We start from the raw sequence: 22,114 nt of genomic DNA on the forward strand, positions 1-22,114 counted from the left end.
GGGGGGGGGTGGCCCCACCACCCTGGCTTCGCCTGACCGGGGGCGAACGGCCCCCCGCGCTCTGCCCGGGGCGCCCTCCCGCCCTTTCCCCCACCTCCGGCCGACCCCTGGGCCCGAGCGGGCCGGCCGGCCGACCGACCGCCTGCGTCGATTCGGATGCTCCGAGGCGGCGGCGGCGGCGGCCGGGCCGACGAGGAAGCGAGCGGGAGGCCGCGGCCCCGCCATGCAGGGCGGCGAGGCTGAGCCCCGCCGGGCGCCCGGCCCTCGTCCACGAGCGGCATGAAATAACAACCCCCCCCACCCCCCCCAACCCCTTAAAACAAACCAAACAAACAACCCACCCCTCCGAAAAAAAGGCCGAAAGTGGAGCAGCCCCCGGCCGAGCGAGACGGGAGCTGCCGAGCGCCGGCCGGACCCGGCGGTGGCGGCGGGGCCCGCCCCGTGCCCACGGCTGCCCCCATGCTGGATCACAGAGGCAGGATGGAGAGCTCCAAAAAGGAGAAGGTAAGACCCCCCCCCCCCACCCACCCCAGCTCCCGAATCGGCCCCTTTCGGAGCCGGCGTCCTGCCCGCGTTCGGCTCCTCCGCCGGCCCCCGGTGCCCTCCGGCCCTGCTCCGACGTGCCGGCTCCGGAGGGCGAGGAAGAGCCACGGCCCGGTCGGGATAAAGGGGCGGCGGCGAGGGCGGCTCGGCGGTCTCCGAAGAGCCGGAGCGGGTTTGGGAAGGGGGCGGGGGGGGTGTCGATGCGGGCTCCGCGTCGGGACGCGCCTCGAGAGGCGGCCGGCGGGACCGCGTCCGCCCCACGGCCTGGGCGCCGCCACCTCCGAAACGGCCTCCCGCCTTCGCCCCGCGCGTAAACCGCAGCCGCCGCGGCAGCGAAACCCTTGGCTTTTTCCCATCCCGAAGGACGAGCTGAGGCGTCTGGGGCCGGAGAGCCCAGCGTTAAAGCGGGATTTTTCTTTCCTCGCCCTCTTCGGCTCAGAGGTTTCTACGGGATTCGCCCGCCGGGACGAGACGGGTCCCGTCGCCTCTTTTCACCTCCTTCGGCTGGTTCTTCCCCGGCCGCGAGGGCGGCCTGCGGCTCCCGCGCGAGGCATCGCTCCCGGCTGCCTCCTGCCCCGCGCGGGCCGGCGCTCGGCCCAGGACACCGAGAAGCTCCGCCGCTGCGGGCAGCGGGTTTAAGCCCCGCAAACTCTGGGCACGGCCGCGCCGTGGAAGACGGCCGGGAAAAGTGTCGATTTTTTTCCCTGACGGCACGGTTTCCCCTCGCCTACGGGCGACAGCCGAGACCTCGGGGCGTCCGCGGGGCAGGATGGACGGACCTGGAGCGCGGAGGGTCCGTCCCCAACCCTCCGGCTCGATGGGGAAGGGAGATCCGGCCTTGAGCCGTGCCGCGGGGCGCAAAGGCGCGGGGAGCCGCGCGGGTTTGGAGGCGGACGGGTGCCCCGGGGCCAGCACCCGGCCGCGACGCGCCGGAGGTTTGCGCCCTGCTGCGGGCTCCGGGGTTGGCGGCCGGGCTCCGCTCCGTGCCGACGGCGCCGGCCCGTTTGCCCAACCGGCATCGCCCGCGCAGGCGTCCCCCCGGGGATGCTCCGTGCCGCGTCCCCCAGCCCCGAAAGCGAAGCAGGGCCGGCGCGGCCTCGAGGAAAACATCCGTCTGGCGGCGAAAGTGCAGCGGGAGCGTTTTAAGCGTGCCCGGATCCCGGTGACTAATGAGGCCTCTAATGCCGCCGGCTACATCTGGCCGGCAGAGCAGAAAGCGCTCGCTCCCCCGGCTCCATCTGACAGCCGGGGCTGCCTGGCCCCGATTACGCGCCGTGGTTAATGGAGGCTACGCCGGTGGCGGAGCCCGCCGGCCCGAGGTTGCTACAGAAGGGTAAATCTCGACGGCCGAGCGCTCCCTGCGCTTCTCCCCGGTCCCAGATAATGCTCTTGCTATCCCCCCCCGCCATCCCTCCTTGGCCCCGCGCCGCCCCCCCGGCAGAGTAATATCCGCCGCCTCTGCCCTCGGCAAACAGTCGCGGGGAGTTTGCCGGGCAGAAAGAAACGTAGCGGAGGAAGCGCGGTCTTGGCCCCGGCACCTGGCAGAGGCGACTTTTGTCGGGAGGCGCGTGGGAAGACGCGGCCCGCGCCGTCCTCCCAAGGCATCCGCTTTTGGCCGCTGTTGGAGACGAGAGGGTGGAAAGATGGACTGCGGATCTGCTGATTCAGGATGTCGGTCTGGAAAATCAGGGCCAGGGGAAGGGAAAAGTTTGATGATTTATCGCAGTTCTGCCGTCGGCTCCTCCGGGGCTGTCGCTCGCCTGGGCCACCCACGTCCCTGATCCCTGTTTCCCGAATGACTCCGTCTCTCCCGCCGCAGGTGGATCAGATCCTGTCGGAGTTTCGGCTCAAGGAGGAAGACCTGAAGAAGGTCATGTACCGCATGCAGAAAGAAATGGACCGCGGGCTCAAGCTGGAGACGCACGAGGAAGCCTCCGTAAAAATGCTGCCCACCTACGTGCGCTCCACGCCGGAGGGCTCAGGTATGCCAGCGCCGGGCCGGATGGGCACTGTACCCGGCGCCTCGTGGCAGGAGGCCGCAACGGCCCTCCTGAGCCGGCCGCGTTTGTCCCCTCTGGCGTTGCAGAGGTCGGAGACTTCCTGTCGCTGGACCTCGGCGGCACCAATTTCCGCGTGATGCTGGTCAAAGTGGGCGAGGGGGAGGAAGGGCAGTGGAAAGTGAAGACGAAGCACCAGATGTACTCCATCCCCGAGGATGCCATGACGGGGACAGCTGAGATGGTGAGCTTGAGCCAGGTCCAGGCGTCTGCGCCGGCACCGTGGGCCATGCCGGGTTGCCACGTTGGCTCTGTCTCGCCACCTCCAGCTCCGGGAGTGACGGGATGGGAACTCGGTCCGTGTGGGATGGGGCTGGAGGGGTCCCCATCAGTGGGCAGGCAGACGCTGTGTTGTGCACCTCCCGCTGCCCCAGCCCCGAGAAAGAAGAGAAACGGGTGGAACTGAGGTGGTTTTGGGTGGAAACGTCAATCCACTGAATGCAAATTGGGGCGAGCAGGTATCTCCACCCTTCCCATATCAAGACAGCTGGGGAGACAGAGCTGTGTCTGGGTTTAGGAGGCCTGGAGGAGTGTGAGCAGGGCTGGGGTCCTGTTGAAAGTGTCCCCTTCAAATGCCGCCCCTGTGCCAGCGGCGAGCTGGGGATGGCATGCCATGGCCTCATGGCAGAGCCATCCCTGCCCTGCCCCGACCTCCAGAGCCAGAGAAGAGCAAGAAACGCTCCGTCTCAGAGCCTCAGTTTTGGTGGGCGCACCGGGACTGCGTCCCATCATCCCTCCAGCTGCCAGAGGCCACGGGCTGGGGGGGGACGTGACCACGCACGGTGATGGGGATGGTGGCATCCCACCGGCTCCTGGGAGGGTTTGCCCTACGCGGAGGCAGCCATGGGTGACAACCTCGGCCTGCTCTCTTCCAGCTTTTTGACTACATCTCCGAGTGCATCTCTGACTTTTTGGACAAACACCAGATGAAACACAAAAAGCTGCCCCTGGGCTTCACCTTCTCCTTCCCCGTGCGGCACGAGGACATCGACAAGGTGAAGGGCTCGCAGGGTGGCAGCTGGGCACTGCAGGGGATGCCCCCGCCATCCCAACCTGCCAGCCGCTCATCCCGTCCCTCTGTCTTACCCCAGGGGATCCTTCTGAATTGGACCAAGGGCTTCAAAGCCTCCGGCGCGGAGGGTAACAACGTCGTCGGGCTCCTGAGAGACGCCATCAAACGGCGAGGGGTGAGATGACCGTACGGTTTGTGCTGTTCATGCAAGTTGGCACCCACCCCTCCGTCCCCACCCCGTCTCACCAGAGACACCCTGCCACCCAGCCAGGCTGCCCCACGGGGACAGAGAGACTGCTGGAGTCCCTGCTGAGAGGGGACTCATGTGTACGTGTTCATGTCCCCCCGCTCTGCGAGAGCTCAGCAGCTTTCTCCCTGCCACAGGATTTCGAGATGGACGTGGTCGCGATGGTGAACGACACGGTGGCTACGATGATTTCCTGCTACTACGAAGATCACCGGTGCGAGGTTGGGATGATTGTGGGTAAGACGGCCCCTTTGCGCCGGCGCAGGGACATGTGGCAGGCAAGGAGGGACCTTCCCTGGGGCAGAGCCCCCCTGGCCCGGCTCACGCTCCTCCTGTCCTGCTTGTGCTGTGCGCCAGGGCTTGTCCTTTTGGGAGGACACCAAGGGGAGAGGGTGGCAGCTGGATGCAGGTTGTCACCCAGCCCACATGGGACCCTGGAAACGTCTCCTGCACTGGGATATTTTCCTGGCACGTCCAGGTGGCATCACCTGGGACCTGCCCCGTGATACAGGCACCTTCGGGGATGGAAACGCAGTGACACTCCATGACATTTCCATTCACACATTCACATGGGACATGGGTCCCTTTCTCCATCCCCGGAGGGATCTCCTTTCTCCAGGATTCTGGTGCCTCTGGCACGTTGTATAGTCACTACGGCTGGGCTAAGGCGAGGGGGAAGCAGCTAAAGGTCTGCCTGTGGCCACATAACGCTTGGTCCTGGCCGTGCTGGGGAGCCCGGGGAGGTGGGGAAAGGGTTTGACGCCACATCGGGGCCGGGCAAGCTTCTTCCCACCTCCAGAGAGAGGAGCAGCCGTGGCCACGCAGTTGGGCTCTATATTTAATGCCGTCAGCGATGTGGCCATCTGGGCTTCTCGAGCTGACCCCTCCGCCTGAGTAAACACGGCACCGGCCTGTTTATCGAGCTCTTCCGGAGGAGGGACCGCCTTGCAGGGGCTGGAGCTGGGTTCGAGAGGAAGGGATCTGCCCCTTCGATACGTTGGTCCCCCACCAAAAGCAAACCTCGTTGGGAGCTCCCTGGGACCGTGACTTGGCCATCCCAAAAGCTCAGACCTACTGGGGAGATTTGGGTGTTGCAGCCAGCCCAGAGTCGAGCCCAGGCTGCAAGGAAGGACCTGCTGCCTGGCTGCACCAGGGCGTTTTGGCTACCTGGCTCTTCACCATCTCTCTTCCCCCTCCTGGCCTGAGCTCTCTGTCCCAACCTTTGGGGTCGATTTGGGGTGCTGGTGAGAGCAGGAGGCTTCTTCCACAGCTTGCGTGTGTCCAGCCGAGCACGTACAGCTCCAAGCGCCGTAGCCTGTGCGGGGCAGGGATGGGGGTCAAGGGACGGGGGGTCCCCGTCGCACGTCCCCAACTGTGTCTCTCCCCACAGGGACGGGCTGCAACGCCTGCTACATGGAGGAGATGCACAACGTGGAGCTGGTGGAGGGCGACGAGGGGAGGATGTGCGTGAACACGGAGTGGGGGGCGTTCGGCGCCTCGGGGGAGCTCGACGAGTTCCTCCTGGAGTACGACCGCGTGGTGGACGAGACCTCACTTAACCCCGGTCAGCAACTGTAAGGAAGATGACAGATACAGTCGCAATCCCCCCGCCGTCCCCGCGCTTCTCCCCGGCCGTGTCCTCTCCTCTGCCCCTTTTCTTTCCCCGTTTCCTTCGCACGCCCCAGCGAGCTTAGCTGAGGCCGGAGCAGTTGATCACAGGGATGAGGCGCTCGCTTCAGGCGAGTCGCCCCATCCGGCCGGCGGATAGCCCCAGCCCTCCCCGGCTGGCCGCTTGCCCACCCTGACGGCCTCGCTTGTGCCTCCCCCCAGCTACGAGAAGATCATCGGGGGCAAGTACATGGGGGAGATCGTCCGGCTGGTGCTGCTGAAGCTCGTCGACGAGAACCTGCTCTTCAACGGCGAGGCCTCCGAGAAGCTCAAGACCCACGGCACCTTCGAAACCCGCTTCGTGTCGCAGATCGAGAGGTACCGGGCCTGGTAGGACCGCGGCCCAGGGCTGGCAGCTCGTGGCAGACCCGCACCGGTCCAGCACCCTCACACCAGCTGGCTCCAGCTGCCGCAAATTGGGGTTTTCTGTCCCATTACTCCACACCAGGCAGCTCTGGCTGCCCCACATTGAGGTCTTCTGTCCCATCACCCCACACCAGGCAGCTCTGGCTGCCCCACATTGAGGTCTTCTGTCCCATCACCCCACACCAGGCAGCTCTGGCTGCCCCAAATTGGGGTCTTCTGTGCTGTCACCCTACACCACCCTTCTCTGGTTGCCCCAAATTGGGGTCTGCTGTCCCATCACCCCACAGCTCCCCCCTCACATTGGGATCTCCCATCCCGTCACCCCACACCAGCCTGCTGCCCCTGCCCCACCCGGGGCTCCCCATCTCTCACCTCCACCGGCCGACGTGACCCTCTCTTCCCGATCCCAGCGACTCCGGCGACCGCAAGCAGATCTACAACATCCTGACGGCCTTCGAGCTGCTGCCCTCGGGGACGGACTGTGACATTGTGCGGATGGTCTGCGAGAGCGTCTCCACCCGGGCAGCCCAGATGTGCTCGGCCGGGTTGGCCGGCGTCATCAATCGCATGCGGGAAAGCCGCAGCCAGGAGACCCTCAAAATCACCGTCGGGGTCGACGGCTCCGTTTACAAGCTCCATCCCAGGTGAAGGCACCTTCCTCCCACCCCGGCGTCCCTCCTCATCCTCTCCCAGCCTAGACCCTGCGTTTTTTTTTTCTGCCTTGACCCTGTTTTTTTCCTTCCAACAGCTTCAAAGACCGGTTCCACGCCACCGTACGGCAGCTGACGCCCGGCTGCGACATCACCTTCATCCAGTCGGAGGAAGGCAGCGGGCGAGGGGCCGCTCTCATCTCGGCCGTCGCCTGTAAAATGGCCTGCATGATCGGGCAGTGAGAGCGGAGGGCGCGACGGACCCCGGGGGGGGCGGCGTTGGGGGGGGTGGCGTGGGGGGTGGCAGCGGGGCAGCCCCGCGGTCCCAGCTCCAGCTCTCACCGGGGAAAGCCGGCGGCAGAGACAGACGCCGGAAGGGATCGGCCGCTCCACGGACGCGGCACCGACTTCTCCTCCGGGGGGAGGACCGGCGGTGCGGGAGCATCCGGCCGGGTTCTGCTCGCCGCGAGGCAGGACGGACAGCGTCGCCCCGGGCGGGTGCCGCGGCTCGGGGCCGCCCCGCCGTGATTTCGGGGACCGAGCGGGACGAACCGGAGGGATACGGAGCGGGGGCGAACGGGGCTGAATAAACCCGGCTGCAGGACGGCGCTGCCTCTTTCTTTCCCCCTGCCGGTCGGACTTTCGGGAAGGACGAAATCCCTCCCAGCTTTTTTCGGGTGCCCCATCACCCTCGCCAGGTACCGACCCCGAAAACGGGCCGCCCCGGCCGACCGACCCCTTTCCCCATCCTATTCCCCAGGATGTGCCGCACCTCGGCCCCCTTCCCGTGCAGCCAAAAATAGAGCCGGCACCTCCGGGGCACCCGCGGGACCCGGCCTGGCTTGCGTCCGTCACAGCCCTTAGCGGTGTCAGCGCCCCGGGGGCGCCAGCGCCAAGTTTGGCTCGGCCGCCGCCACCCGCCACCGCATTTAGCTCGGCGGTGATAAGCCCGGGGGGATAAAACCCGGCAGCGCCCCGGGGGTGCCGAGGCGCAGAGCCGGCCGCCGGGATGGTGAGCGCGGCCGGGCGCCCCGCACGGGGCTGGCCTCGGCGCCCCAGGGCGCGGGGGGACCCCAGGGTGGGGCTGGGAGCACCTCAGGGTGAGAGGGGACCTTGGAGATGTGGGGGGACACCAGGCGTGGGAGCAGCTCAGGGTGTTGGGACCACCCCGGGGGGGTCTGGGGACACCCAGGGGTCTGGGGACACCCCAGGGCATGGGGGGACCTCAGAGATGTGGGGCTACTCCAGGTGTGGGAGCAGCTCAGGGTGTTGGGATCACCCCAGGGGGGTCTGGGGACACCTCAGGGTGTGGGGGGACCCTGGAAATGTGGGGCTACCCCAGGGGTGGGAGCAGCTCAGGGTGTTGGGACCACCCCAGCGGGTCTGGGGACACCCTGGACGTTTGGGGCTGACCTGGGGATCTGGGGACACCCCGAGGTGTGGGGGGACCTCAGAAATGTGGGGCTACCCCAGGGGTGGGAGCACCTCAGGGTGTTGGGACCACCCCAGCGGGTCTGGGGACACCCTGGATGTTTGGGGCTGACCTGGGGATCTGGGGACACCCCGAGGTGTGGGGGGACCTCAGAAATGTGGGGTTACCCCAGGGGTGGGAGCACCTCAGGGTGTTGGGATCACCCCAGAGGGTCTGGGGACCGACACCTCAGGGTGTGGGGGGACCCTGGAAATATGGGGCTACCCCAGGGGTGGGAGCACCTCAGGGTGTTGGGACCACCCCAGGGACTCTGGGGCCAACCTGGGGGGCTGTGCTAACCCCAGGGTGTGGGGGGACCCAAGGGGGGGCTGGGGACACCAAGGGGGGCTGGGGACATCCCAAGGCATGGGGGGATCCCAGGGAGCTGGGGCCACCCCAGGGGGTCTGGGGACATTCTGGGTGTCTGGGACCACCCCAGGGTGTGGGGTGCCCCTGAGGGGCTGGGGCCACCGAGGAGGTGACAGACTCTTGGGATCTGGGTGCCCAGGGCTACCGTGTGGGGTTGGGGCCACCCTGGTTGGTGGGGGGGGCACCCATGGGTCTCAGCCACCCCAGCAGGTCTGGGGCCACCGCGGGGGGCTGTACCAACCCTGGGTGCCACCTGAGGGGCCGTATCCCCCACCCCCCAAGGGACTGTCCCCCTGGGGACCTGGGTGCCGCCCCTGCAGCCCCTGGCCGGGCACAGGGACCCGCAGGCAGCGCCCGGCAGCGGTGGGATCCCCCCAGGTCACTGGAGGAGGGCAGGGGAGATCCCTTCTGCTCTGATTGGCTCACCCGGATGGGAGGAGGGAGATGATTCCCTGTGCTGAGCCAGCAGGGTGCTTTGGCCTCTGATTGGCTGTGACTGAAAAAGAGACGAGAGGAGGGCACTAGGATTCCCTGCGCTCTGATTGGCTGCAGCCAAGAAAAAAAAGGATTTCGTATGCTCTGATTGGTGGCAGTCCTCAGCCAAAAAAGGATTCCTTGCACTCTGATTGGCTGCAGTCAAAAAAAAAAAAGCATCCCCTGTGCTCTGATTGGCAGCAGCCCTCAGCCAGCAGGATTCCCTGGGCTCTGATTGGCAGAGGCCCTCAGCCAAAAAAAAAAAAAAAAAAAAAAAGATTTCCCTGCACTCTGATTGGCTGTGGCCAAATAAAGACTTCCCCGTGCTCTGATTGGCTGTGGCCAAAGAATGGCTTCCCTGGGCTCTGATTGGCTGTGGCCAAAGAAAGGCTTCCCCGTGCTCTGATTGGCTGTGGCCAAAGAATGGCTTCCCTGGGCTCTGATTGGCTGTGGCCAAAGAAAGGCTTCCCCGTGCTCTGATTGGCAGAGGCCAAATAAAGACTTCCCCATGCTCTGATTGGCTGTGGCCAAAGAAAGGCTTCCCCGTGCTCTGATTGGCTGTGGCCAAAGAAAGGCTTACCCGTGCTCTGATTGGCAGAGGCCAAATAAAGACTTCCCCATGCTCTGATTGGCTGTGGCCAAAGAAAGGCTTCCCCGTGCTCTGATTGGCTGTGGCCAAAGAAAGGCTTACCCGTGCTCTGATTGGCAGAGGCCAAATAAAGACTTCCCCATGCTCTGATTGGCTGTGGCCAAAGAAAGGCTTCCCCGTGCTCTGATTGGCTGTGGCCAAAGAATGGCTTCCCTGCACTCTGATTGGCTGTGGCCAAAGAAAGGCTTCCTCGCGCTCCGATTGGCCGTGGCTGAGGCCGCCGCTCCCGCAGGCCAGCAGGAAGGCGGGCACGCGCAGCAAGGCGGCGGCCAAGCGGGCGCAGCGGGGCTCCTCCAACGTCTTCTCCATGTTCGAGCAGTCGCAGATCCAGGAGTTCAAGGAGGTACCGGGCTTTGGGGGCGGGGGGGATCCCGGCGGGGTGATGGCGGGGGTCCCAGAGACGTTGGGGTCCCCCCAACGCCTCCCTCCTCCCCCCCAGGCCTTCAGCTGCATCGACCAGAACCGCGACGGCATCATCACCAAGTCGGACCTCAGGGAGACCTACGCGCAGCTGGGTGAGCGCCGGGCGCGGGGCGGCCGCGGCCCCCCGGCCGCCGAGTCCGCGCGCCCAGCCCCGTCCGTCCCTCTCTGTCCCCCAGGGAAGCTGAACGTGAGCGACGAGGAGCTGGAGGAGATGCTGAAGGAGGGCAAGGGGCCCATCAACTTCACCGTCTTCCTGACGCTCTTCGGCGAGAAGCTCAACGGTGAGCGGCGGCCCGGACCCCCACGCTCGCCCCGCGGCGGGCGGCTCGGCCCCCCCTCCACGTCCCCGCTTCACCCCTGTCCCCCCCCCACCCCCCTTGCAGGCACCGACCCCGAGGAGTCCATCCTCAACGCCTTCAAGCTCTTCGACCCCAGCGGCACCGGCACCGTCAACAAGGACGAGTGAGTCGAGGTGGCGCTGGGGCCGCCGGGCTCCGTCCGCCTTGTCCCCGCGGTGGGGACGGCGCCCCCGGCTCAGCCCTTCCTGCTTCCCGCAGGTTTAAGCAGCTCCTCCTGACGCAGGCCGATAAGTTCTCCCCCGAGGAGGTGAGGCAGCTCCCGCGGGTGGCCCTGTCCCCACGCTGGCCCCTGCCCGCCCTGTCCCCAAAGGCCGGTGGCCTCTCCTCGCGCCGGTGCGTGAGAAGGGAGCCGCGGAGGAAGCGGGTGCCCGGGACACCTGCGTCCCCTCCTGCCAGCTGGCGGCAATCATCTTCCTGCCCCAGCCGGAGATGTGGGGACACGGGGCAGAGCCCTGCAGGAGGGACCCGTCCCCGAGGTCCCCAAGTGCCCCGCACGGACCCTGTCCCCGAGGTCCCCGTGTGCTCTGCACAGACCCATCCCCGAAATCCCCGTGTGCCCTGCATGGACCCGTCCCTGAGATCCCCGTGTGTCCTGCACAGACCCACCCCGAGGTCCCTGTGCGCCCTGTACGGACCTGTCCCCAAGGTCCCCGTGTGCCCCGCACGGACCCGTCCCCAAAATCCCCCTGTGCCTCGCACAAATCCTATCCCCGAGGTCCCCGTGCGCCCCGCACGGCCCCGTCCCCGAGACGGCGGCGTGCCACAGCCCCGGGGCGCGTGTCCCCACGCAGGTGGAGCAGATGTTCGCCGTGACGCCCATCGACGTGGCCGGCAACATCGACTACAAGTCCCTGTGCTACATCATCACGCACGGCGACGAGAAGGAGGACTGAGGGGCCGGCGGCGCCCGGCCGCCCTCCGTCACGCGCGCGCGCGCGGGCCGAATAAACGTCCGATACGAAACGCCGGGGCTCTCGTCCGCGGCCGCAGCCGGAGGAGCAGGGGGCCTCATCCCCGGGGAGGGCTTTGCACCCGTGCGCGGCTCCCCGCGGCGGCACGTCCCCGATGCAACCCCCATTCCCCCCCCCACCACCAAAAGAAGGGGCCCTGCGGGTGGCTCCGCGGAGGCCCCGTCCCCAGGAGACCCGGCGTACAGGCGAGATGCTTTATTACACTGGGACGGGGACGGGGACGGCGCAAGCTGCCGGCAAAGCCGCGAGCCGGCGGGGACCGCCGCGGGGCTCTCAGCCCTTGCAGAGCCGCATGGCCTTGCAGGCGTCCTGCGGGTCCTGGCCGTTTTCCAGCGCCTCCGCGATCTGCTCGCGGTACTTCTTCACCAGCTGCTTGCACACGCGGCCCAGGCGCTTGCCCAGGGCTTTGCAGCCCCCGGCCAGCGCCGCCTGCACGGCATCCTGCGGGGAAGAGCGGCGGCGGCAGGCGTGAGCGGGGCCGCGGGACGTCCCCCGCCGCCGGCCCCCGCGCCGGCCGCCCGACTCACCTCGTCGGGGTCGTCACCCGCCACCTTCTTGATCTGCTGCAGGATTTTGGTGCACAGGGTGCATTTCTTCCCCGGCGCCGGTGCCTCTTCGGCCCCATCGGTCAGATCCCACTGCAAAAGGGGGAGGGGGGGGACAGCACGAGGCCTCAGCGGGACCCCGAAAATGCTTCTTCCTCCCTCTCCCCGGCTAATATCGTGTCCCCAAACCGCGGCGGTGCGTCCTCACCGAGCCGTCCCAGGCGTCATGGCAGAATTGCTCCTTGCGGCAGGGGTTGGGTGCCGCGGCGTGCGCCGCCAGCGCTGCCGGAGAGGGACAGAGCCGGTTAGCGGGACCGCCTGCTGTGCCCGTCCCCGCGGGACCCCTGTCCCTGCTGTCCCTGGGTGCCCGTCCCTGCGGGACCCCCATCCCCTCCATCCCTGGGTGCCCGTCATCGGGGGAGCCCTGTGCCCCTGTCCCTGGGTGCCCGTCCCCACAGGACCCCCGTCCCCTCCATCCCTGGGTGCCCGTCATCGGGGGAGCCCTGTGCCCCTGTCCCTGGGTGCCCGTCCCCGCGGGACCCCCATCCCCTCCATCCCTGGGTGCCCGTCATCGGGGGAGCCCTGTGCCCCTGTCCCTGGGTGCCCGTCCCCACAGGACCCCCATCCTCTCCATCCCTGGGTGCCCGTCCCTGCAGGACCCCTGTCGCCTCCATCCCTGGGGGCCTGTCCCCCTGGGACCCCTGTCCCCCCCACCCATGGGTGCCCATCCCTGGGGGAGTCCCATGCCCCTGTCTCTGGGTACTCGTCCCCACGGGACCCCCATCCCCGGGTGCCTGTCCCCACAGGACGCCCATCCCCTGCATCCCTGGGTGCCCGTGCCCATGGGACCCCCGTCCCCTCCATCCCTGGGTGCCCGTGCCCGTGGGACCCCCGTGCCCCCATCCGTGGGTACATACCCATCCCCACAGGACCCCCATCCCCTCCATCCCTGGGTGCCCATGCCTGTGGGACCCCCGTGCCCCCATCCGTGGGTACATACCCATCCCCTCAGGACCCCCGTCCCCTCCATCCCTGGGTGCCCGTGCCCGTGGGAGCCCCGTGCCCCCATCCGTGGGTACATACCCATCCCCACAGGACCCCCGTCCCCTCCATCCCTGGGTGCCCGTGCCCGTGGGAGCCCCGTGCCCCCATCCGTGGGTACATACCCATCCCCTCAGGACCCCCGTCCCCTCCATCCCTGGGTGCCCGTGCCCAGGTGACCCCCGTCTCCGGGTGCCCGTTCCCATGGGACCCCCTGGTCCCCGCCATCCCCGGGTACCCGTCCCCGCGGGGTCCCCGACCCGTTACCTCCCGCCACGGCCAGCACCAAGGGGAAGGCGAACGCCGCGGCCATGGCAAGCCCACCGAAATCTGCTGCCCGGAGCCGGCGCGTCCCGCCGCCGCGGCCTTTTATAGCCGGCGGTGACGGCGGCGGGGGGCCCGGCTGCACCAGTCAGCGCCTCCGAAACCCCGAGAGCCCTTAAAATGGAGCCGCGAGGCCTCGCCAAGGCCCCTTCCTCTCTCACACCTCCGCCCCCTCTCCCTCGCCGCGCGCCCGCCGCGGCAGGAAGGTGAGCGAGGGCGGGGGGGGCAGGTGACACCCCGGCCGCCCAAGGGGTCCGGACCCACAGCGCGGGGGGCCAGGAAGCGGGGGAGGCTTCGCACCCGCCGCCGGCACCTGCGAAGACGGAGCTGGGGGGCAGCAGGGGGCTCGGGGCCGGGCCAGCGGCGCCCGCCGGGGCACCCGAGCACCCCGACACGGGGCATCGCCCCGGCTGAAGCTGGGGGGGTCCCAGCGTGGGGGTCCTGCCGCTCGGCATCCCGGTGGGGGGCTCGGCCCCCCATGGGGCTCCACAGGGTCCCTCGGGGTCCCGCTGTGGGGCTCGGCCCCCCATGGCACAGCCTGGGGTCCCCTCGGGGTCGCGCTGTGGGGCTCGGGCCCCCCCATGGGGCTCCCTGGGGTCCCCTTGGGGTCCCACTGTGGGGCTCGGGCCCCCCCATGGGGCACTGCCCTGGGTCCCCTTGGGGTCCCACTGTGGGGCTCGGGCCCCCCCATGGGGCTCCCTGGGGTCCCCTCGGGGTCCCACTGTGGGGCTCGGGCCCCCCCATGGGGCTCCCTGGGGTCCCCTCGGGGTCCCGCTGTGGGGCTCGGGCCCCCCCATGGGGCTCCCTGGGGTCCCCTCGGGGTCCCGCTGTGGGGCTCGGGCCCCCCCATGGGGCTCCCTGGGGTCCCCTTGGGGTCCCACTGTGGGGCTCGGGCCCCCCCATGGGGCTCCCTGGGGTCCCCTTGGGGTCCCACTGTGGGGCTCGGGCCCCCCCACGGGGCGCTGCCCGGGGTCCCCTCGGGGTCCCACTGTGGGGCTCGGGCCCCCCCACGGGGCGCTGCCCGGGGTCCCCTCGGGGTCCCGCTATGGGGCTCGGACCCCCCCATGGGGCTCCCTGGGGTCCCCTCGGGGTCCCGCTGTGGGGCTCGGGCCCCCCCATGGGGCGCTGCCCGGGGTCCCCTCGGAGTCCCGCTATGGGGCTCGGCCCCCCCCCACTGGGGCGCTCCCCGGGGTCCTCCCCCTTTTGCCCCCCCCGGCGGGTTCCCATGGCAACGGCGGAGCGGCGCCCGCGCCCCGGTTGCCACGGCTACGCGCCGCGTAAACGTCACTTCCGCCCCGCTCGCCCGCGGCTTCCGGGTCGCGGCGTTCGCGCCTTTTTCCGCGCCCCCCCCGCAGCTGCCTCCATGGCCGCTTGTCGCCACACCGGGCTGGCGGCCCTGACCCCTGACCTCTGACCCCGTACGTGACCCTGGGGCCCGCGGGGGGGGGCTCGGGGCCGCGGGCGGTCGGGGAGGGGGGGCTCTGAGGCGGCTTCCCGGTGTCTTGGGGAGGTCTCGGTGCCCTGGGGGGGGTCACGGTGGCGGAGGTGGGTCGGTGAGGAGTCCTGGTGTCCCGGGGGGGGGCCTGGTGCTGGGGGGGTGCTCTGTGAGGGGTCCCGGTGTCCCAGGGGGGCTCTCTGAGGGGTCTCGGTGTCCTGAGGGGTCCCTGGTGCTGCAGTGGAGGCTCTTTGAGAAGTCACTGTGTCCTGGGGGGGCTCTGAGGAGGGTCCCGGTGTCCCTGGGGGTCCTTGGTTGTGTTTTAGGGGGCCCTGATGCACTGGGGGGGTCCCTGGTCCAGGGGGGCTCTCTGGGGGGGGGGTCCTTTGGGGAGTACCAGTGTGCTGGGGGTCCTTGATGCTGGGGTTTGTGCGTTGGGGGGGGGCCCAATGCCTGGGGCTGTGTGTTTGAGGGGGGGTCCTGGCCGCTTCCTGGTGCGATGGGAGGTATTTTGAGGGTGGGGGATTAGGCTTAGACTTGGTGTGTGCTGGGGGGGGACCAGTTCCAGCAGCCAGTTGTGCCCCCTTGGGGTGGGGGGGAGGGAGACCCAAACCCACCCACTGCGCGTGATGGCAGAGGTGGCAGGCTGGGGGCCAGGCAGGCACGTGGCGAGGGGCTGAGCCCCAGGGCCAGTCGCGGGATAGCGGGCCCTCGGCTGCACGGGGCTGGGGGCTCTGCCTTGCGTCAGCGCGTGCTGATGGCAGGGTCGTTGGGGCTGAAGCTCCAGGGTGGTTTGAGGGGAGCTAGAAAGGGGAAAGCCGGGGCTTGATGTAAAAATATGCAAGTTAGGGCCCTGCAGGGGAGGGGATCGTCTCTGGGGAGGAAAGAGTGGGTGCCCGGAACAAACTGAGGGCTGAGTAGGGATCCCTGATTTTCCTGTTTGCTTTCCAGACCCGAATTAAGAGCTTTCCGCATCCAGGTGGATCGTTGGTATTCGAGCCGGCAGCCCACCATGTTTTCGGAGCAGGCGGCCCCCACGGCACAGGGCTTGCTGGCCCCCCCGTCAGCTGAAGCCTCCACCTTCGCCCGGGTGCCCGTTTCCACGTATGCAAACTGCTCGCAGCCCTTCAGGCTGGGCGAGCGCAGCTTCAATCGTCAGTACGCTCACATCTATGCCACTCGCCTCATCGAGATGAGGCGCATCCTTGAGGAGCGGGCTCGCCAGAAGTGGGGTGAGTCGCTGCCTGTGAATTAATCCCCCCTGGCAAGGGGCTGGGGGCCTCGGAGAGCAAAGCAGCATGGCTGAAGGGGTGCTTGCTCCCCTTCAAGTGCCCTTTTCACCTCACAGCAGCAGTGCTGCCTGCTGAGGTGTCTTAGGAGCTCTTTCAGCAGGTGTTAGTTGTCGGTTTTCAAACTTATGTACACATGATAAAGGGTGTTACTGGCCCCACGCAGATAACTTTTGTGGGGGAAGGGTGAGGGAAGGCTTTGTCTGCCATCCAATGTCCCATCTGGTCAGGTACTTGCTCTAGTTCTCCGTCACTGTTTCTCGAATCATCTTAAACATCAGCCGCGTGGGAAAACCACTTTGCTTGCCAAGTGGTGGCCGGGGCCTGGCAAATCTGCTGTTCTCTGTCGGGAATGAGAGTTACAGTGCAGGTTTGTTCTGGTAACGGATGTGCCGTTCGGCTCGCGGATGGACGTGCTGATCAGGAAGCAGGATGTCAGCACGGTGGGAGAGGGGCTTGTTTGCGTCTGGGGCAGTGGTTTCCTCGCTCTGCGGGGCTGTGGCGGTGGTTAACTGGTGGGATTCACATATGAGAGTTTCCATTCAAAGACCTAACGGCTGCAGAGCGCTCTGAGACGCCGCTCGCTGGCGCCGTTGGCGGGTAGCCTCTTCTTTACTCTGGATGAAGCAACTGCCTCCCCGTTGCCAGTACTCCAGTGGCTAAGCTTTCTGGCAGATCTTTGGCCAAAGCGGAGCTCCCCCCGTGGCTATGAGAGCATGGTAAAAAGCCTGTTATCAAATTTCACCCTCTCTGGCCAGCTGAGCTTTTTGCTTTGCCCTTCTATGGAGGTTTTTGGGTTGTTCGTTTGTTTTTCTTTCTCTCGTTGGACGTCTGGGCTATGTAGAGCCGAGGAGAAGCCAACCCTGTACTGGGGCTGTACCCATTCCAGGGCAGATGGTGTTCCTTGGCCAGCTGCTCTGCACCATAACCATAAATTTTGCTGAAAGTGAAGGGACTCGGCACTTTTGTTAAAGCTCTGCTTCCTGGAGTCGTGTGATGAGACGAGATTTCTGGGGCTTGTCTAATGGCCAGAAGCGCCTGCAGGAAAAGGCTGGAGAAAGCAGCCCTCCCCCGCTGAACACACACATTTTGGGGGTTAGAGCCAAGAATAAGAAACTAAAACTAGATTTTTTTCTGACTCTGGATGATTGCATTCTTTGGATTTGATGAAACCATACTTCTGGCTTCATCACTACCCTCATCCGAACTTGGGGTCCCTGCGAGCAGAAAGGGGTGTTTTCCACAGGGCAGAGATCACGTTCAGCGGTCACATGATTGGCGAAGGGAGACTTTGAGTGAAAAATCGCCCCGCTGCCTGCAGCGATCCACAAGGCTTTGCCAAAAAGGACAGCCCGGCTGAGGAGTCGGTGACGCGGAGGAAGCAGGCTTGGACAGTGTTATTCTGGGAGAGGAGCCCGGCCATTTGCAAAGCGCCAGCCCTGCGTGGCGTTGCATGGCTCCTCGGCCTTGGGAGGCTCCTGGGGCAGAGCTGTCTGCACGCAGCCGTTCCCCCTTCCTCCAGGGCTTGAGGCTCAGGCTGGATGGGCTTCACGGGCTGGTGTTAAACAGAGGGAAACAGAAGCGTTTCAGACATGTAGAAGATGGGGCTGAAGCATCTCCAGGTCCTCCCAGGCAAGATGAGACGTCTTGGGCTTGGATTGTGGCAAGGGAGATGCGTTTTTTGTTATCTGTGAATGCTCCCTGGCCGTGAGGGTGATGAAGCACTGGAGCCAATTGACTGGGGAGGGCGAAGGATCTCTGTCATAGGAGGCTTTTCCGATCGGAAGAAACTACCGCAGTGGGAAAGGAGGATGAGAGAGACGGTCCTGCTGAGAGGGAGGCACGGAGCAGTCTGTTGCTTGATGGCTGCAGTGCTCATTGCCTTTCCTGTGATACACGTTGGTTCCTGTCCCCAGCCATATCTCCAAAGGGATCTCCAATCTCAAAACTTGCCCTGAAGACAGGGATTTTCCTTTGCAGGGAATGAGGAAGCTCTCCCGTTTGGTCACTGCTCGCACGTGTGTGGTCTGGGCTCCTGCTGAGGCTCAGCTGCTTCCCGAGAGGTGTCCAGCCTGAGCGCAGGCTCCTGAGGCATCATTGGGGCCACGCTTTTTTTCAGTGGCCTTTTTACAGCCACTCTTCCACGCTTTGAGGAAGAGTGAGCAGGTGAGACTGCAGGAGGAGGGTCTTGTCCTGGCGGAGGCAGAGATCAAACTTGAGGGTGGTTAACGATTCCTTCTGCCTGTCAAACCGCTTCCTGGGCAGGGCCGGACCTGTGGGCCGGGTATGAGCTCTGCGCTGTGTCTTGGGTGGTGGTTGGGAGCCCCCCCAGACCTCAGCCTGATCTGCGTTTCCCCCTCAAACACAGAGGAAATGCCTGCAGGCAGCGCTGGCGCTCTGGTACGCTCCGTTGGCGCCATCTGTCCTACACATGTGGCTTCGGCTCCTTGCCTTGAGGTAAAGCAAGGGGGCGAGAGGCTTCGTAATGTTCCCCTGCTGCCTCTTGCTTGCCTCTGAGTTCAGGCCCTTTCGGTAGCTGCAGGCCAGCCTCGCGTCTTGCCTGCCCTTGCAGCCGGCCCCGAGGGATTCCCCGGGCGACTGAGCTGAGTTTCTCTCCCGCAGGGAGCGGCGTAGCGCTGAAGAAGCTCTGTGAGCTGCAGACGGGGGAGAAGTGCTGCGTGGTGGGGACGCTCTTCAAAGCGATGCAGCTGCAGCCCTCCATCCTGCGGGAGATCAGCGAGGAGGTAACGGCAGGGCCTTTCCCTCCCGCAGGCCCCCAGCTTCGCGATGGGAGCATGGCTTTCCCCTCCTCCTCAGCACGGCTCAGGCCGCAGCTCTGGGGAACGTGCCAACATGCAGCTCCCCGGCCTCTCTGGGAGCTTCAGACCTCCAGCTTCCCTTGCGCTCACCGCAGCTGAGCAGGTGGGACCAGCCAAGGCTTTGATCTGCGAAGCCTGCGTAAAAACCTCTCTCTGCCCTGCTCTTCCTGGCAAGTCTGGGGCTATCTTAATGTCGCCTCTCTCTGCCAGCGTGTTTTATGCATCTGTTTGGTGTTGCTTTTCTTACCTTTTAAAGGTTTGACAAAATCCAGTGGGGTTGGCAGAGGTGGTTGTGAGCCAACGCTCCCTTCTGCTGGAGGGGGCTGAGAGGGAGCGAGGGAGGCCTGCCTTTCTGGGGAGGAGGACGAGAGGTTTCCCCTCCTGCCAGCTCACGTGGCAGTGCTCTCCCCGTGTGGTGCCCGTCTGCTCCAAGCCAGGCAGCCAGAAGCGATAAAGCCTTTTCCACCAGCTCCAGATGCACAGGGTCGCGGGGAGAGCGTTGCGAAGTTTGGAGCCCTGTTGTCAAGGAATAAAGTTAGCACCTTGCCCGCCAGGCACGGTTCAAACACAGCAAAGTGCTTGCCCAGGCAGTGATTGCAAACACGTTTTCTGAGGCAGGCCAGCGAACCGTCTCCCGCTGCCTGGCTGAGTAACTTCCTCCTTGGATGAGGAGCTGTGCTGTTGTGCTGTTGTTTGCTTCTTGCGGGCGCTGCAGGGAAGAACTAAGCGAAAACAGCTTGAGCGGGTGGCGTGCAGCTGGTGAACGGCCCCGAGAGCTGCCGGGACTCTGGAGTGCTGCCTTCAAAGAGGCAGCGGGGGCGGTGGCGGAGCCAGCGATGGGGGGCTGCTCTGGCATCTCTCATGAGTCACGCGCCCTCGCTCCGGTTTGCACAAGCGGAGTTTGGTGTCGGGGCGGGCCCTTCCGGGTAGCTCAGCCTCGCTGTCTCTTCTACCTCTGGCCGCGAGGCCCTCACAGCCTGCCCTGTCCCTCCAGCACAACCTTCTGCCTCAGCCCCCTCTGCCCAAATATATCCATCCCTCGGATGAGCTGATCCTGGAGGACGAGCTGCAACGGATCAAGCTGGATGGAGCCATTGAGGTGCAGAGGCTGGTGACAGGTAGGGGATGACGGTCCCGAGGTGGGAGTCGCTTCGTGGGACCTGCTGGGGAGGGTGCTGACTGCCGTGCTCTGCTGCAGGGACCATCCTTGCCGTGTACGGCTCCGAGCAGGAGGACGGCAAGTTCCTGGTGGATGAGTACTGCTTTGCTGACCTGCCCCAGCCACTGCCCTGGAGAGGCCCCAGCTCGGACAGGTGAGTCTGCACAGTGACAAGAGTGGGGTTGGCATTGTGTCCCCTGCCAGATTTGGGCTCCTGTTGCCAGTTCACCCCTGCCAGCTGCGCCTGCCTTTTGATTCCCCTGGGGTCCCTTAAGGTGGGCAGCAGCCCGGCATCACCATAAGGGTGGGGATTGGCACAGGCGGAGAGCGCCAGCAGCTGCCCGAGACTCTCTGCCTAGGTTTGTGCTACTGGTGTCAGGGCTGGGGCTGGGCGGCGGGAGCGGCGAGTCCCTGCTCGGCATGCAGCTGTTGGTGGACGTGGTGACGGGGCAGCTGGGAGCCGAGGGCGAGCAGAGCTGCGCGGCACAGATCTCCCGCGTCATCCTCGCTGGGAACCTGCTGAGCCAGAACACGCAGAACCGCGACACCATCAACAAGGTACGGCGGGGAAGGGAGCTGCGCCGTCCGCTCCTGGGGGCGCGTGTGCCTGTTTGGCTACAGTGATGCCAGCCCTGGCATGGGGAATCCTATAGAGGCTGGGGAGGAGAGATCAGAGAGGGCACGGGGTTGTTCCTCACAGTCTTCCTGCTGACGCAGGCCAAGTACTTGACCAAGAAGACCCAGGCTGCCAGCGTGGAAGCCGTGAAGATGCTGGACGAGATACTACTGCAGCTTTGTGTGAGCACTTGGAGCGGGTTAGGGTTGGCTGGGGCACCTTTGGGGGCAAGGAGATGCTCCTGAGCCAGGAAAGGTTGGAGGGTGTGGGGTGGCAGACACCTCTTCTCTGGCCCCCAGCTTCCCTTTGAGTGTTCCACATGGTGCAGTACAAGAAGGCAGCAAGAAGGGGAGGCAGAGAGGGGCCCAACCTCAAATCTCTCCCCTTCCCTCTCCCTCTCTGTGGTAAAGCCAAGTGGAGCTTCCTGGAGGGCAATGACTGGGACCAAATTGGGGAGTGAGGCAGACCTGGCACCAAGCTCCAGCCCTGGCTTTGCTCTGAGGTGGCACGTGAAGCCCCTTCCGAAACAGCGTGGTTTGGCTACCTCTGCTAATCCCTGCTCTGCCCACAGACCTCCGTGCCCGTGGATGTGATGCCTGGCGAGTTTGACCCCACCAACTATACGCTGCCCCAGCAGCCACTGCATCACTGCATGTTGCCCCTTGCCAGTGCCTACTCCACGCTCCAGTTGGTCACCAACCCCTACCAGGCTGATGTGGATGGTGTCAGGTAAAAAAAATGCTCAGCCACCAGGCCCTCGACAACTGCTGCAGCATGAGCATCATGGGGACAACTCAACTCCAGGTACAGCCGTCCAAATCTCTCCTTCCTTCTCCCCAAAACATGGCAGGTTTTTGGGGACGTCGGGGCAGAACGTCAGTGACATCTTCAAATACAGCAGCATGGACGACTACCTGGAGATCCTGGAATGGACGTTGCGGGTGGGACACATCAGCCCCACGGCCCCAGACACCCTGGGTAAGGCCCGGGCTGGGTGGCTGCTGAGGGAACTGCTGGTGACAAGGGGTTGAGCACCCTCCAAAGGGGTGCAGATGTAGGATACTCATCTCGTTTCCATTCCCTCCAGGCTGCTACCCCTTCTACAAATCAGACCCTTTCATCCTCACTGACTGCCCTCACGTCTACTTCTGTGGCAACACTCCCCAATTCCAATCCAAGATGTTCAAAGGTGAGTCCCAGATCCTGCAGGACCTTGAACCATCGCAGGCTGGGACTCTTCCAGTCCCCACCCTGGGCCAGGGGACTGAGCCAGAGTGCAACAGTGCCTGAGCTGGAGTGTGCTGATGCAGAGGCTTGTCTACCTGACCCCCCTGCCTGTCCTTGCAGGAGACAACGGGCAGCAGGTCCTGCTGGTGACGGTGCCTGCCTTCAGCGCCACGCAGACTGCCTGCCTCATCAACCTGCGCGACCTCAGCTGCCAGCCCATCAGCTTCTCTGGCTTCGGTGCTGAGGACGATGACGGGGACATGGAGGTCGGGCACTGACTGAGCAGGCAGGGTACGGACTCAATAAACCCCTGGCCCCTCTCACGGCCCCTGCGGAGGGGCCTGGCACCCACCTGCTTGTCATCCTCTTAAGTCCTCATGGGTGGGCTGGCATAGAGCCA

General features: G+C 65.6%; 4 protein-coding genes across 5 annotated transcripts; 3 read left to right on the plus strand and 1 right to left on the minus strand.

Moving 5' to 3' along the window:
• Positions 1–192: 192 nt before the first annotated feature.
• Positions 193–7,147, plus strand: GCK (glucokinase). Its single transcript, XM_068920951.1, has 10 exons — positions 193–504; positions 2,363–2,525; positions 2,630–2,784; positions 3,476–3,595; positions 3,692–3,787; positions 3,997–4,096; positions 5,250–5,433; positions 5,690–5,845; positions 6,304–6,537; positions 6,642–7,147. The coding sequence occupies exons 1-10, from the start codon at positions 460–462 to the stop codon at positions 6,784–6,786; spliced, it is 1,398 nt and encodes a 465-aa protein (XP_068777052.1). The 5' UTR covers positions 193–459; the 3' UTR covers positions 6,787–7,147.
• MYL7 (myosin light chain 7) lies at positions 6,877–11,253 on the plus strand. Of its 2 annotated transcripts, XM_068920953.1 has the most exons (7): positions 6,877–7,241; positions 9,739–9,849; positions 9,946–10,021; positions 10,106–10,210; positions 10,313–10,391; positions 10,487–10,535; positions 11,080–11,253. In XM_068920953.1, the coding sequence occupies exons 2-7, from the start codon at positions 9,814–9,816 to the stop codon at positions 11,179–11,181; spliced, it is 447 nt and encodes a 148-aa protein (XP_068777054.1). In that variant the 5' UTR covers positions 6,877–7,241; positions 9,739–9,813; the 3' UTR covers positions 11,182–11,253. The 2 variants fall into 2 exon arrangements, with proteins under 2 accessions (XP_068777054.1, XP_068777053.1); XM_068920952.1 differs by having other exon boundaries at positions 6,985–7,241; positions 9,946–10,210; positions 11,080–11,248.
• Positions 11,254–11,439: 186 nt separating this feature from the next.
• On the minus strand, positions 11,440–13,347 carry GNLY (granulysin). Its single transcript, XM_068920613.1, has 4 exons — positions 13,113–13,347; positions 12,013–12,086; positions 11,787–11,897; positions 11,440–11,700 (listed from the first exon to the last, which is right to left on the minus strand). The coding sequence occupies exons 1-4, from the start codon at positions 13,156–13,158 to the stop codon at positions 11,533–11,535; spliced, it is 399 nt and encodes a 132-aa protein (XP_068776714.1). The 5' UTR covers positions 13,159–13,347; the 3' UTR covers positions 11,440–11,532.
• Positions 13,348–14,428: 1,081 nt separating this feature from the next.
• POLD2 (DNA polymerase delta 2, accessory subunit) lies at positions 14,429–22,065 on the plus strand. The gene is made up of 11 exons (XM_068920615.1): positions 14,429–14,587; positions 15,556–15,836; positions 18,516–18,637; positions 19,707–19,830; positions 19,911–20,025; positions 20,231–20,429; positions 20,589–20,669; positions 21,059–21,216; positions 21,338–21,465; positions 21,575–21,676; positions 21,835–22,065. The coding sequence occupies exons 2-11, from the start codon at positions 15,617–15,619 to the stop codon at positions 21,990–21,992; spliced, it is 1,407 nt and encodes a 468-aa protein (XP_068776716.1). The 5' UTR covers positions 14,429–14,587; positions 15,556–15,616; the 3' UTR covers positions 21,993–22,065.
• The last annotated feature ends 49 nt before the right edge of the window (positions 22,066–22,114 follow it).

Source organism: Struthio camelus, chromosome 27, assembly GCF_040807025.1.
Source record: "Struthio camelus isolate bStrCam1 chromosome 27, bStrCam1.hap1, whole genome shotgun sequence".
Taxonomy (NCBI): Eukaryota; Metazoa; Chordata; class Aves; order Struthioniformes; family Struthionidae; genus Struthio; species Struthio camelus.